This window comes from Budorcas taxicolor, chromosome 9 (assembly GCF_023091745.1).
Source record: "Budorcas taxicolor isolate Tak-1 chromosome 9, Takin1.1, whole genome shotgun sequence".
NCBI lineage: Eukaryota > Metazoa > Chordata > Mammalia > Artiodactyla > Bovidae > Budorcas > Budorcas taxicolor.
In genome coordinates this window covers 42,043,679-42,056,427 of record NC_068918.1, presented here as the reverse complement: position 1 = coordinate 42,056,427, position 12,749 = coordinate 42,043,679, and the positions used below count along the sequence as shown (strand labels likewise).

Here is a 12,749-nt window from a genome sequence, read left to right as displayed (position 1 = left end):
GTGTTTCAGCACTTTTTCCCAGTTATACATTGCTTAAATGGTAAATCACCTCAAAAACTCTCTCTCATTACATCTTTGTGAATCCACAGCATTCTAGGACTGTTTCGCCAAAACTATATTCAGAGTCTTTTTCAAATAAAGTATATGAACTTCTCAGAAGTTGCTGTCTTTTAAGAAGCTCCTTTTTAACTCCATTAGGAATAGCCCTTCCCCAGGCAGTTGTGGTCAGAAGCCCAAATCCACAGCCATCACCCCAGGATCTACACCCCATATTTCACTGGAAAATATTCTAACTCAACCAAAACTATGTCTTCAGAGATAGAGTGCCTTAGTCAACACTGTAACCCCAAGAGTTCAGGTGCTCTATGGGGAGGAAAAGAGAGGACAGGAAGGGGAGGGGAAATCTTTAAGAAACATTAAGATTCTCCTCAGCATCACCTTCCCCTCACTGGACAAGGGCTGAGAAGACCAGAAAAGCTGCATTAATAAAAACTGCATAGAGTCTACACAGCACAAAGTGCTTTGCTACCATTTACAACAATCCTCTTCCTGCTTCATCTTTTCAGTACATCTTGCAAAGTTTGTTTTCAAAAAAGACATTACAAGTTGGCAAGCTTCTGCTTTTAAAAAAAATCAATCAAATCCTTTCCCTTTCACCTCTGTTAAATAGATCTTATTCCTGAGCTTTATACCCTCCAAGTAAATCAAATGTAGGCAACTTAACACTCCGGAATCAACGAAGGACAGCTCTCCAGTGTGAGTTCAGGCAACAAAAGAGACTTCTCTGCAAATATACAGTAGAGGTGAAGACCGTTTGCGGCTGTTGATGATCTGTAAAAATATTTCCAAGGTTCTTTCAGCAAAAGGTTTCAATTCAAGCAAGATCACAAAGAGGATGATGAGCGCGTCCTAACTGTGCCTTGGTGTGTCTTCCATCGGCTCGGCTTGGGCGAGTGACCGTGGCTGCTGTTGCCTGAATGTGGAATTCCTCCGCCCGCCGATCTTCACACGCATGAAGCACAATAAAGAATAAAATGTGTTTATGTCACACCTCTTCCTAGAGGTTTAAAGCGCCAAATGTTACCACATGAATCCTCACAACACCCCTGTGAGGTAGGTAGGTGGAGACTATTGTCACCCCCACTTTACAGGTGGGGGAAATGAGGCACACAAGAATTAAGGGACTTGCCCAGAATCACACAGCTAGTCACTGGCAGGGCTTAGGATAAAACCAATACTGGCTAGCACCTAGCACAGTGCTTTGCACATAGTAGGTGTTCACTGAATATCTATGGATTTTATTTGACTTATATTTCAACATACAATATACACACAGAAAATACAAGTGGCCACCAAAGAACATTTATCTCCTGCATTCCTTCTGATGACATCACTCATGACTTTGAATCCTACTGGATGAAGGATGTTCAAGGATCCAACTCACACCTAAGCCCTCAGGTTGCAGGGGATCAAGGTATAAGCAGTCTGTGGACAACCCGCTCTTGCACTGCTCTACCACACAATGTTAGTTTTCTAATGAAAACAAAAATGGATTTCAGGAACCATGCTGACTTTTTAATTTTTTTGCCTCTTTGCTTTAAATGGAGCCATAGGAATGGTTCTGAGTCTTGTTTGTACAAAAAAGAAATAAGGCTGCTCTACTCCAGTTAGCTTGTGAGAACTGTGCCAAGCACGAAGATCTCCTCCCAGCTCGATGGATTTCTGCCTGGGAAACTGGACTGGCCCCAGGGAGTGGCAGCTCCAACAGGAGGGTCAGCGAGGCTGGCCGTCACTTGCACTGTTCATGGTCTGTGTAGTCATCCATGTCCACATCAGAGTCAAAGAGCGAGTGTCCGGTGAAATCTGTGTCTGGGGTTCTGGAAAAACTGTTCTCTGCTCCCTCGTCTTCAAAGGTCTCTGTCCTTGAGTAAAAGCTGAAGTCCAGCAGGGGCGTATGTGTTTTGCTGCCGTCACTGCTCTCCTCGGACTCATAGATGGTGTTGTCATCATCATGGTGCCACTCAGGCCAGAATTTTCTCCTTATCCTCTCACAGTACATAGCGAGATTGATCAGCTCACCTGCGGGGGGGAAGGAAAGCAAGGGTTAGTTCTCAAAAGCAACCATCTACCAGCCACTTGGCTTTCTGGGCAACTCAGAAGAACAGTGTAGGGTAGGCATGAACAATGCTTTTCCACAGAGGCACTGTTCAAATGTTCAGATTTTATACACAGAAGAAGAAAGGTGAGTGGGCTGCATGAAATTCAGGAGGGAGTCCTAGGATGGTGAGGAGTGAGCAGGGTAGCTGATTCAAAATGGCAGCTAAAGTACCCACTGTTTGGCTTTGTGAAGCATTTTATTATTTTATGTTCGCATGTCAAGAAAACTAGTGCTTCAGCTGGTTCATCTCTAAATTAATTTATAGTCCATGAAAACACACCAACTGTTAGTTGGATTAAGTCAGCCAGAAGTGATCATTCATTCCACAAATATTTGTAGCGTTGTTACAGGTTGCTATGCCAAGTAGTTGGGGAAAAAAAAAAAAAAGGTTAGGAAGGAAATTTTGCCCTGAATCATCCATAAAATAGATAACTCAGAACTGTCTTTATGGATGAACATGCCTGCAAACACATTTAGTAAAACAGAGATTGTTTAATTTTTTAAGTAAAATTCAACACTACACCCATGATCGGGTTCTTGCTTGGCCACCAGGTTACTTCTGTTTCCTGTGAATCAAAGGAACACTTTCATTAACTTGCTAGAATTGTCCAGGCATTCGTCTGAAACATGACACGGTATTTGGCTTTCATCTCCTAATTCCAAATGCAAACTGCAGAAAGAGGGTGAGTTTTTGCTTTTGAGCCACCAGATGGCAACACTGCTCAAGAAGCATATAATTTGTCACCAACTCTTACAGGATTTTATTGCTCTAAGAATAGTCTTTGGATGTTAATTTTTTTTATTATATAAACACTCACTTACTGTGTAGGTAATCCATGTTTTATTGCAGAAAATTAGAAAATATAGGTAAGCAAAAAATAAAAGAATTACCAATAATCCCATTTGTCATAACATTTTCATTTATGCTGTTCCTGAAATTTATGCTTATTTATATATACATTTGGGCGTCCCTTGTGGCTTAGCTGGTAAAGAATTTGCCCGCAGTGCAGGAGACCTGGGTTGGGAAGATCCCCTGGAGAAGGGAAAGGCTACCCACTCCAGTATTCTGGCCTGGAGAATTCCATGGACTCTATAGTCCATGGGGTCGCAAAAAGTCAGACATGAGTCAGTGACTTTCACTTTCACTTTTCACATATATATATTTACATATATTTACATTTGCAATGTAGCATTTGCAAATGTAATATATTGTACATTTGCAATGTAGTATATTGTTTCCTACGCTACTTTTTTAAAATTTTTATTTATTTATTTTTGGCTGTGCTGGGTCTTCCCTGGGGCTTCCCTGATGGCTCAGAGGTTAACTGCCCATGAGCTTTTCCTAGTTTCCCATGCTACTTTTTTCACTTAACAACATTTAATGAAAACCTTTTTAATTTTACTCTATGACCACCTTGATAATTGTATTGTACTTTATTATACAGATGTACCACAGTTTCATTTTATTTCAGCTCCCTATTATAGCCATTTAGGCTGTTTCTATATTAATAGCTTTATTGGTTACAGTCTGTAACTACTCTATCTCATTTTCTATCAAAGAAAATAGTATATATTCATTTTGGAAAATCTTAAGTCTGTATATAGGAATGGTATAAATATATATAATACATATACACACACACACACATATATATAAAGAAGAAAACAAAAGCACCAATAATCACACCAATCCAAGGTAATGACAATTAACATTTTGGTGTGTTTCTTTCAGTATTTTTTCAATTTATGTATTGTCATTATTATCATTAGTTGTCACTTCCAGTAACACTGTAAACATTTTCCCACTAAAGTTGTTCAAAACTTGATTGCTGTTCTGCTTAAATAAACCCATCCCCTACAAAACATAAGGCAAATCCTCCTGCCTCATGGATCCTGTAAACTATTGGATTTGTACATGGTTCACCATGTTCAGTCTTCTCAGATCAAAATAGTCCGACTCACGCTTCTGTGAGTCCATTCTGATTGCCCCCAACTTGAAGATCTATGAGCTCAGGAGCCAGAAGCTGAGAAGCCCACATCACTGCTCCTTTTGGGAAGACACATGCAAATTTTTCACCTATTTTCTCCCCCAGGGAAGCAGTTATGAAAATGCTTTAGCCGGTATTGCTGGTGACCAAAAATTAGACAAAGATCCAGAAGTGGCAGCAAAGGGCCACTGGGGTAGAGGATATCGAAGATGAACTGGGGGTCACTTCACAGCTGGGGACCACCCTCTTTGCCTCAGTCAAGTCCACTCCCAGAAAGCCAGAACCTAGGTACAAAGTGCACGGGATCTACATGATAAATGACCGTCTGCACGCCTTCTGTGGCTGTCCTCTCTACAGCCGTTTTCTTTACCTTTCATCCAAGAGAGTTGCCCCCCTTCATGACTATGTGTCATTAGAATAGAACTTGTCAATCAGGAACAATAGAAATTAATAATAATAACAATAGCAAACATGTATATAGGCCTTACTGTGTACCGGGCACTACTTGAAGTGCTTTATTTATTATTGAATTCATATGAACTCCCATCCCTAGTCCTGGCACCAATCCCACGAGACAGGAGCTATTACTATCTGCATTTATGATAGGAAAACTGAATCAGCAGAGAAGTTAATTAACTTGCCTAAAGTCACAAAGCTAGACAGTGACAGAGCCAGGATTCAAACAAAAGCAGTCCCCAGACTCCATGCCCTTCACCAAGACTTGACCTTGCCTTTCTCCTGATGAGCTGACAGCCTGATCTGGGAATTCATAGCTTCCAGCTACCTGTCACAGAATATTTTTCAGTAATTCTTTCTAGAGTCTCAGGAATTATGAGAGGACAGGTGTTATCATTCAAAGACAATGGGCTATCATGAAGAAGAGATCATTCTTAAGAAACGGTCTGCTTTGATAAGCAAGGACTGGGAGCTCACATGCCCATCCTCATATCCTGGCCCTGATAAAAACAGTGAAGCAAAGAGTGAAAATTTACACTTCAATTCTCCCTTTATCTGGATTTGCCAGTCCCTTCTTACGCATAGATCCTCCACCAGCAGATCCACTCAACATGCTACCAGCCAAAAAGAATGAAAAAAGTCAGCAGTAGAAACAGGTTATATGTGTACTGTGTGTGTGATATGCTCATGTTAACATAAATGCCTATATTGAAGATGTAAACTTTGTGAAATAATTTTTTAAAACAGGAGGTTTTTTTCTCAAAGGATACTCAACAAACAGATAATATCACCTATCAGGCTGGTAAGAACTGAAGCCTGATACCATCCAGTGTGGACAGTCAGACATTGTACAACATGGTTGGTGGAAGTATAAATTGTTAAAAGCTTTTCAGGAAAGTAATCTGATGTTACCTATTGAAATTTTAAATGCACTTATATGGTGGCTCAGGACTCTACTTTTAGTACTCTATTCTACTAAAATAAAAGCATCGGTATGTAAAGATAGATGCACATGGATGTTGAATGTAGTATTATGTCAATGAAAAAAAGAGAAAGAAAACAAAGATGGAAACAGCCTGAATATCCAATAAGGATTGACTGATATTTGTTATATCAACCCTATAGAATACTGTGCAGCTATTAAAAAAATATTCTATTTAGCAAAAAAAAAATTATAAAGTAATGTATATGATGTAATTCCATTTGGTTTTAAAATAATACAAAAACAGTTATATATATGTATGTAAATTTGTATATGAAAAATAAAAAGCATAGAAGGGTTCACTTCAAATTGCTAATCTTGGTTTTCTATGAGTGATTTTGGACATCTGTGCCTTTATTTTTCATATACAAATTTACATACATGTATATAACTGTCTTTTTTGTTTTATTATTTTAAAAATAAACAGTCGGATTGCACTATACACATTATAATTTTTTCACTAAATAGAATACTATATCTTTTTAATAGCTGCACAATATTCTACAGGAAGGTGGCACTAATGGTTGAGAATCTGCCTGCCAATGCAAGAGCCTAAGAGACATGGGTTCAATCCCTGGGTGGCGAAAATGCCCTGAAAGAGGGCATGGGCTACAGTCCATGGGGTCACACAGAGTCAGACATGACTGAAGCAGTCTTGGCACATATACATAATATAGGTGAGGAGATGATAAATCTTTTAAAACACACCTGCCTAATTCAACTTATTGTGACAATTATGTATTACTTCTTAATTTAAAAGTCCAATAAAATAAATTAGTAAAATGACTAATGAGCAGTTATTAATATTTTCAGACAACTGGAGAGGTTATTATCAGAAAACCAAATGGCCCTTAACCCCGAGGACACTCCCAGACAGAATAAAGAACTTTTCTCTTGAAGTTTCGCTAATGGAAATATTCCCCACTCTTTGGAAAAAGTGACTCATTTCATTTTCCTGTATCACTCCAGCTCCTCCCAGCACTGCTGCAGCCTTGGACCCTTAACCAGCCAATATCTAGAAAATGGGGCCACACACACTGTTTTCAAGGTGTTCACTCAGCACCTCCCTGCTCCATTCTTGTGCTGGGTGCCAGCTATGCCCATGGTTGCTTCCTTTAACCCTGTATCATACGAGCAGCAAGGACGCTGAACATTTCCTCTTTAGAAGAGTTCTTATCAAACTTGAATGTGGCAATGAGGACACCCCGCCCCCTTTCCCAGTCTCCCTGAAGCTAATTCACAGATCTAAAAATACAAACACCAGCAAAGGTCACTCAAGCCAACCCTTTCCCAAGACCCAGATTCCCCCATGACCTCTTCCTAAACACCTCCAAATAGAGAACAGTAAGATATGGGGTGAGTATATACCTGCATGTTTTTCAAGGATTCCAGCATTCTTTCTATCTTATAATCTGTCAAAAAATAAGCAAAGAATACATCCAAGTACAATAAATAATTATTGATAGAAAATCTGCTGAACAGGGTTTTTCTTAAAACACAAAGGTCCATCTAGTCAAAGCTATGATTTTTCCAGTAGTCATGTATGGATGTGAGAGCTGGACAATAAAAAAGGCTGAGCACAGAAGAATTGATGCCTTCAAACTGTGGTGTTGGAGAAGACTCTTGAGAGCCCCACCTTGGACAGCAAGAAAATCAAACCAGTCAATTCCTAAAGGAAATCAGTCCTGACTATTCACTGGAAGGACTGATGGTGAAGCTGAAGTTCTAACACTTTGACCACCTGATTCAAAGAACTGACTCACTGGAAAAGACCCTGATGCTGGGCGAGATTGAAGGGAGGAGGAGAAGGGAACGACAGAGGATGAGATGGTTGGATGGCATCACCAACTCAATGAACGTGAGTTTGAGCAAACTCCAGGAGATGGTAAGGGACAGGGAGGCCTGGCATGCTGCAGCCCACAGGGTCGCAACCAAATAACAAAAACAATGGAGGGTTGTGTTTCTTACAAATTCAGAAAAATAGCATTAGGTTCTTTGACTTTGACCTGGCTCCCCAGGCGAGCAGCGGAGTGCCAAAACCCTTTCCCTTTTGCTGTTTTACTTTCCAGGCTCTACATGTTCCACGCCTGTGTTCAAGCGGGCCAAATCCACATGCAATTCTTTAGTAAGGATACTCCGATCAAAATACCAAATGTGACTCCATATTAAAAGAGTTGCTGAAAAAGACAAGAAATAACAAGTATAGGTGAGCATGTGGAGAAAAAGGAACCCTCATTCACTGTTGTTGGGAATGTAAATCAGTGCCGCCACTATGAAAAACAACATGGAGGTTACTCAAAAATTAAAAATAAAACTACCATATGATACAGCAATTCCATTCCATCTGAGGTACTTCCAGACACTGCTGATGAGAATATAAATTGAAACAGTCCTTCTAGAAAGCAATTTAGCTGTGTAGACCAAGCGTTTGCACCCTTTGAGACAGTGATTCCCCAACTAGAAATTTAGCTAGAAATATATATATATATATATATATATATATATATAAAATAAATACACAATATTCACTATAGAATGTTAGTAAAAATTATTTAAAATCACCAGCAAGAGACCGTCCCAGTAGTCCAGTGGTAAAGAATCCACTTACCCGTGCAGGGGACATGGGTTCAGTCCCTGGCCCAGGAAAATTCCACATGCCCTGGGGCACCTAAGCCTGTGTGCCACAGCTACTGAGACTGTGCTCTGGAGCCCTTGAGCCACAACTAATAAAGCCTGCACACTCTAGAGTCCGTGCTCTGCAACAGGAGAAACCACTGCAATGAGAAGCCTGACCACTGAAAGCAGAGAAGCTGGCATGTAGCAACGAAGACTTAGTGCAGCCAAAACTAAAGAAAAGTAAAGCAAACCACCCACAAGTCCAGAAAAAGATTAATCACATAAATTACAGTGCAGCTGTAGGATAGGATATCTTGCACTACTAACTACACTGTTTTGAAGAATATTTAATGACAAAGGAAATGGCCATAATACAGTTAATCAAAAACTGCAAACTGCAGGATATAACTATTTCAACATAATGATCTCAATTTTGAAACATATATGCACACATGTACTTGATAAAAGATGAAGAAACATACTACAATATTAACAGAAGCTCTCCGTGGGTGTTAGGGTCACAAGTTATTAATAATCTTTTTAAAAAATTCTTTATCTTTTCTAAATTTTTCCAGTCAGGAAATATTTCATATCATGCACGAACATATTATATATATTTTAAGAACTGTCAAATGTTCAAAGTCTGTCCTCCTACTCACCGAAATTAAGGAAAATTTCTCACTATTCTGGATGTTTCCTGGAGTAGTTTGTGTAACTAGATATTGTAAATAATATCTAGGATCAAAAAGCTAATTTTTTTAAACTTTTTGACTGCACCATGAGGTATGCAAAATCTTAATTCCCTGGCTAGGGATCCAACCCTTGCCCCCTGAAATGGAAGCATGGAGTCTTAACAACTGGACTGCCAGGGAACTCCCAAAAAGCTAATATTTATACACACGCCTCACACAGGGGGCAAGGACAGTGTCGCCCTGGCTGTCCCAAAGCTACAGCAGAAAATCGCCAGATGCAAGCCACTTGCACCCCTGGGTGTGAGCCAGTTCTCCGTTATCCAGGCTCCTGGTGGTTTGTTTCCACTTCTCCTTCCTCTTGTTACTTCTTGGGAAAGTCTCCACCACAGAAAAAGCAAAGGCAGAAAAAGAAGCTGAGACCAGATTAGTAGCTGGCCTGCACTAGCAGCTCTGATCAAAGGAGCGGCCTGGAATAATGACTGAAATGAGTTTTAAAGAGTCACTGTGAACTTGAATGACTTGTGCTCCTCCAGTCCCCAAGGAGAGCTGGAAGCTACTAACTTGTTTTAAGAATCAAAGTGCCTGCAACTATGTGCCAACTATGCTCTGCAGATGATGGCATCAGATTCTCCCAGTGTGTGCATCTCCAAGTGAGACTCAAAATCAATTCTCCAAAAGCACCAATCATTTCTTTAAAAAGAATACTAAATGCCTCAAGTCCCTCCAGGAGGTAACAGAGGAAACTGCCAAGTCATAAATAAATCAGTAAAAGATGCCTCATTTCTTTAAGAAGGGATTCTGTACAATCTAAGGGTTCTACTGATATTGGATGCCTAAATACTTCTAAAATAACAGATGACCTCATACACTTGACCCTTGAACAAAGTGGGGGTTAATTCACATAGAACTTACAGTCAGTCCTCTGTATCCAAGGTTCCTCCACATTCGTGGATTCAACCAACCATGGATTGTATAGCACCACAGTCATTACTATTGAAAAATACCCATATATAAGTGACCCGTGCAATTCAAACTTGTGTTGTTCAGGCGCCAAATGTAGTGCCTGTGTGCATAGGGCATGTGACTGTATGTGTACACACTTGGGTAAAAGTATAAGTGTGTGAATAAGTCAGTATGTATACAACTATGTGAGTAAATGCTGGGAGCCAGCACGAGGAGTCCCGCCCATGGCAAAGGTCATGAGGTTAAGGGGCCCGACAGGCAAAGGCGAGTCAAGCCTTAAGGGAGCCTCGCTGAATCTGCTTGTGAATCTGCCCCAAAAACCAGAGTTAGCCTGCCTTGCTGCATTATGCCTTTCACCTATACTTCTGACATTATGGGGGGCTATCCCCCACCACCTCTCTCTGTAACAGTTAACTTAGGACCCCAGTTAATAAATCTCCTGGGCGTGTTTCAGTCCAAAAACTCCTCTGATGGTTCTCTAGCCTGCCTGACAGGATTATCCGGCCACATGTGATTGTTTACAGCCTCCCAACCGTGAGAGGCACGAGATGCTTTAAACTTTCTAAAAACAGATTCTCTTGAGAAGTTAGAAAATTATTAGTATAGTATTAGCGAGTTAGTTAGAAATTATGCTGGTGAGGGGTTTCATTGCTGAGTTAATGATTGCTGCCAGGCCTCCATATCCTTAGGCACTGGGGAGTATGATAATCAATGTAATTGGAATGTAGAAAAAGAAATATAGTAGTTTTGATGTTAGCAATACTAGACTTTTTGAGTTAATGAATTTTCTCTTTTGTTATAGATCACTGTACTCCTCTTTCTTTGTTATAAATCATTGTGTCCCTGCTATGTAAAAATGTAACTTTATCACTATCTTAAGAAAATGCACTGGTCATAGCAAACACCCGCTTCCAACAACACAAGAGAAGACTCTACACATGGACATCACCAGATGGTCAACACCGAAATCAGACTGATTATATTCTTTGGAGCCAAAGATGGAGAAGCTCTATACAGTCAACAAAAACAAGACCAGGAGCTGACTGTGGCTCAGATCATGAACTCCTTATTACCAAATTCAGACTCAAATTGAAGAAAGTAGGGAAAACCGCTAGACCATTCAGGTATGACCCAAATCAAATCCCTTATGCTTATACAGTGGAAGCGAGAAATAGATTTAAGGGCCTAGATCTGATAGATAGAGTGCCTGATGAACTATGGAAAGAGGTTCGTGACATTGTACAGGAGACAGGGATCAAGACCATCTCCATGGAAAAGAAATGCAAAAAAGCAAAATGGCTGTCTGGGGAGGCTTTACAAATAGCTATAAAAAGAACAGAGGTGAAAAGCAAAGGAGAAAAGGAAAGATATAAGCATCTGAATGCAGAGTTTCAAAGAACAGCAAGAAGAGATAAGAAAGCCTTCTTCAGGGATCAGTGCAAAGAAATAGAGGAAAACAACAGAATGGGAAAGACTACAGATCTCTTCAAGAAAATTAGAGATACCAAGGGAACATTTCATGCAAAGATGGGCTCGATAAAGGACAGAAATGGTATGGACCTCACAGAAGCAGAAGATATTAAGAAGAGGTGGGAAGAATACACAGAAGAACTGTACAAAAAAGATCTTCACAACCCAGATAATCATGATGATGTGATCACTAATCTAGAGCCAGACATCTTGGAATCTGAAGTCAAGTGGGCCTTAGAAAGCATCACTATGAACAAAGCTAGTGGAGGTGATGGAATTCCAGTTGAGCTGTTTCAGATCCTGAAAGATGATGCTGTGAAAGTGCTGCACTCAATATGCTAGCAAATTTGGAAAACTCAGCAGTGGCCACAGGACTGGAAAAGGTCAGTTTTCATTCCAATTCCAAAGAAAGGCAATGCCAAAGAATGCTCAAACTACCACACAATTGCACTCATCTCACATACTAGTAAACTGATGCTCAAAATTCTCCAAGCCAGACTTCAGCAACATGTGAACCGTGAACTCCCTGATGTTCAAGCTGCTTTTCGAAAAGGCAGAGGAACCAGAGATCAAATTGCCAACATCCGCTGGATCATGGAAAAAGCAAGAGAGTTCCAGAAAAACATGGATTTCTGCTTTATTGACTATGCCAAAGCCTTTGACTATGTGGATCACAATAAACTGTGGAAAATTCTGAAAGAGATGGGAATACCAGACCACCTAACCTGCCTCTTGAGAAATCTGTATGCTCGTCAAGAAGCAACAGTTAGAACTGGACATGGAACAACAGACTGGTTCCAAATAGGAAAAGGAGTACGTCAAGGCTGTATATTGTCACCCTGCTTATTTACCTTCTATGCAGAGTACATCATGAGAAACACTGGACTAGAAGAAACACAAGCTGGAATCAAGATTGCCAGGCGAAATATCAATAATCTCAGATATGCAGATGACACCACCCTTATGGTAGAAAGTGAAGAGGAGCTAAAAAGCCTCTTGATGAAAGTGAAAGAGGAGAGCGAAAAAGTTGGCTTAAAGCTCAGCATTCAGAAAACAAAGATCATGGCATCTGATCCCATCACTTCATGGGAAATAGATGGGGAAACAGTAGAAACAGTCAGACTTTATTTTTTTGGGCTCCAAAATCACTGCAGATGGTGACTGCAGCCATGAGATTAAAAGATGCTTACTCCTTGGAAGAAAAGTTATGACCAACCTAGATAGTATATTCAAAAGCAGAGACATTACTTTGCCAACTAAGATCCGTCTAGTCAAGGCTATGGTTTTTCCAGTAGTCATGTATGGATGTGAGAGTTGGACTGTGAAGAAGGCTGAGCACCGAAGAATTGATGCTTTTGAACTGTGGTGTTGGAGAAGACTCTTGAGAGTCCCTTGGACTGCAAGGAGATCCAACCACTCCATTC

At 40.3% G+C, this 12,749-nt stretch overlaps 1 protein-coding gene across 2 annotated transcripts in view; it reads right to left on the bottom strand.

Moving 5' to 3' along the window:
* Positions 1-1,053: 1,053 nt before the first annotated feature.
* Positions 1,054-12,749, bottom strand: part of FAXC (failed axon connections homolog, metaxin like GST domain containing) — a 74,153-nt gene continuing 62,457 nt past the window's right edge. The window contains exon 6 of one of the 2 annotated variants that reach the window (XM_052645729.1): positions 1,054-2,079. In XM_052645729.1, the coding sequence (XP_052501689.1) occupies positions 1,790-2,079 (290 nt within the window). In that variant the 3' untranslated portion in view covers positions 1,054-1,789. The remainder of the gene's footprint in view (positions 2,080-12,749) is intronic. The other variant, XM_052645731.1, reaches the window with a different exon arrangement.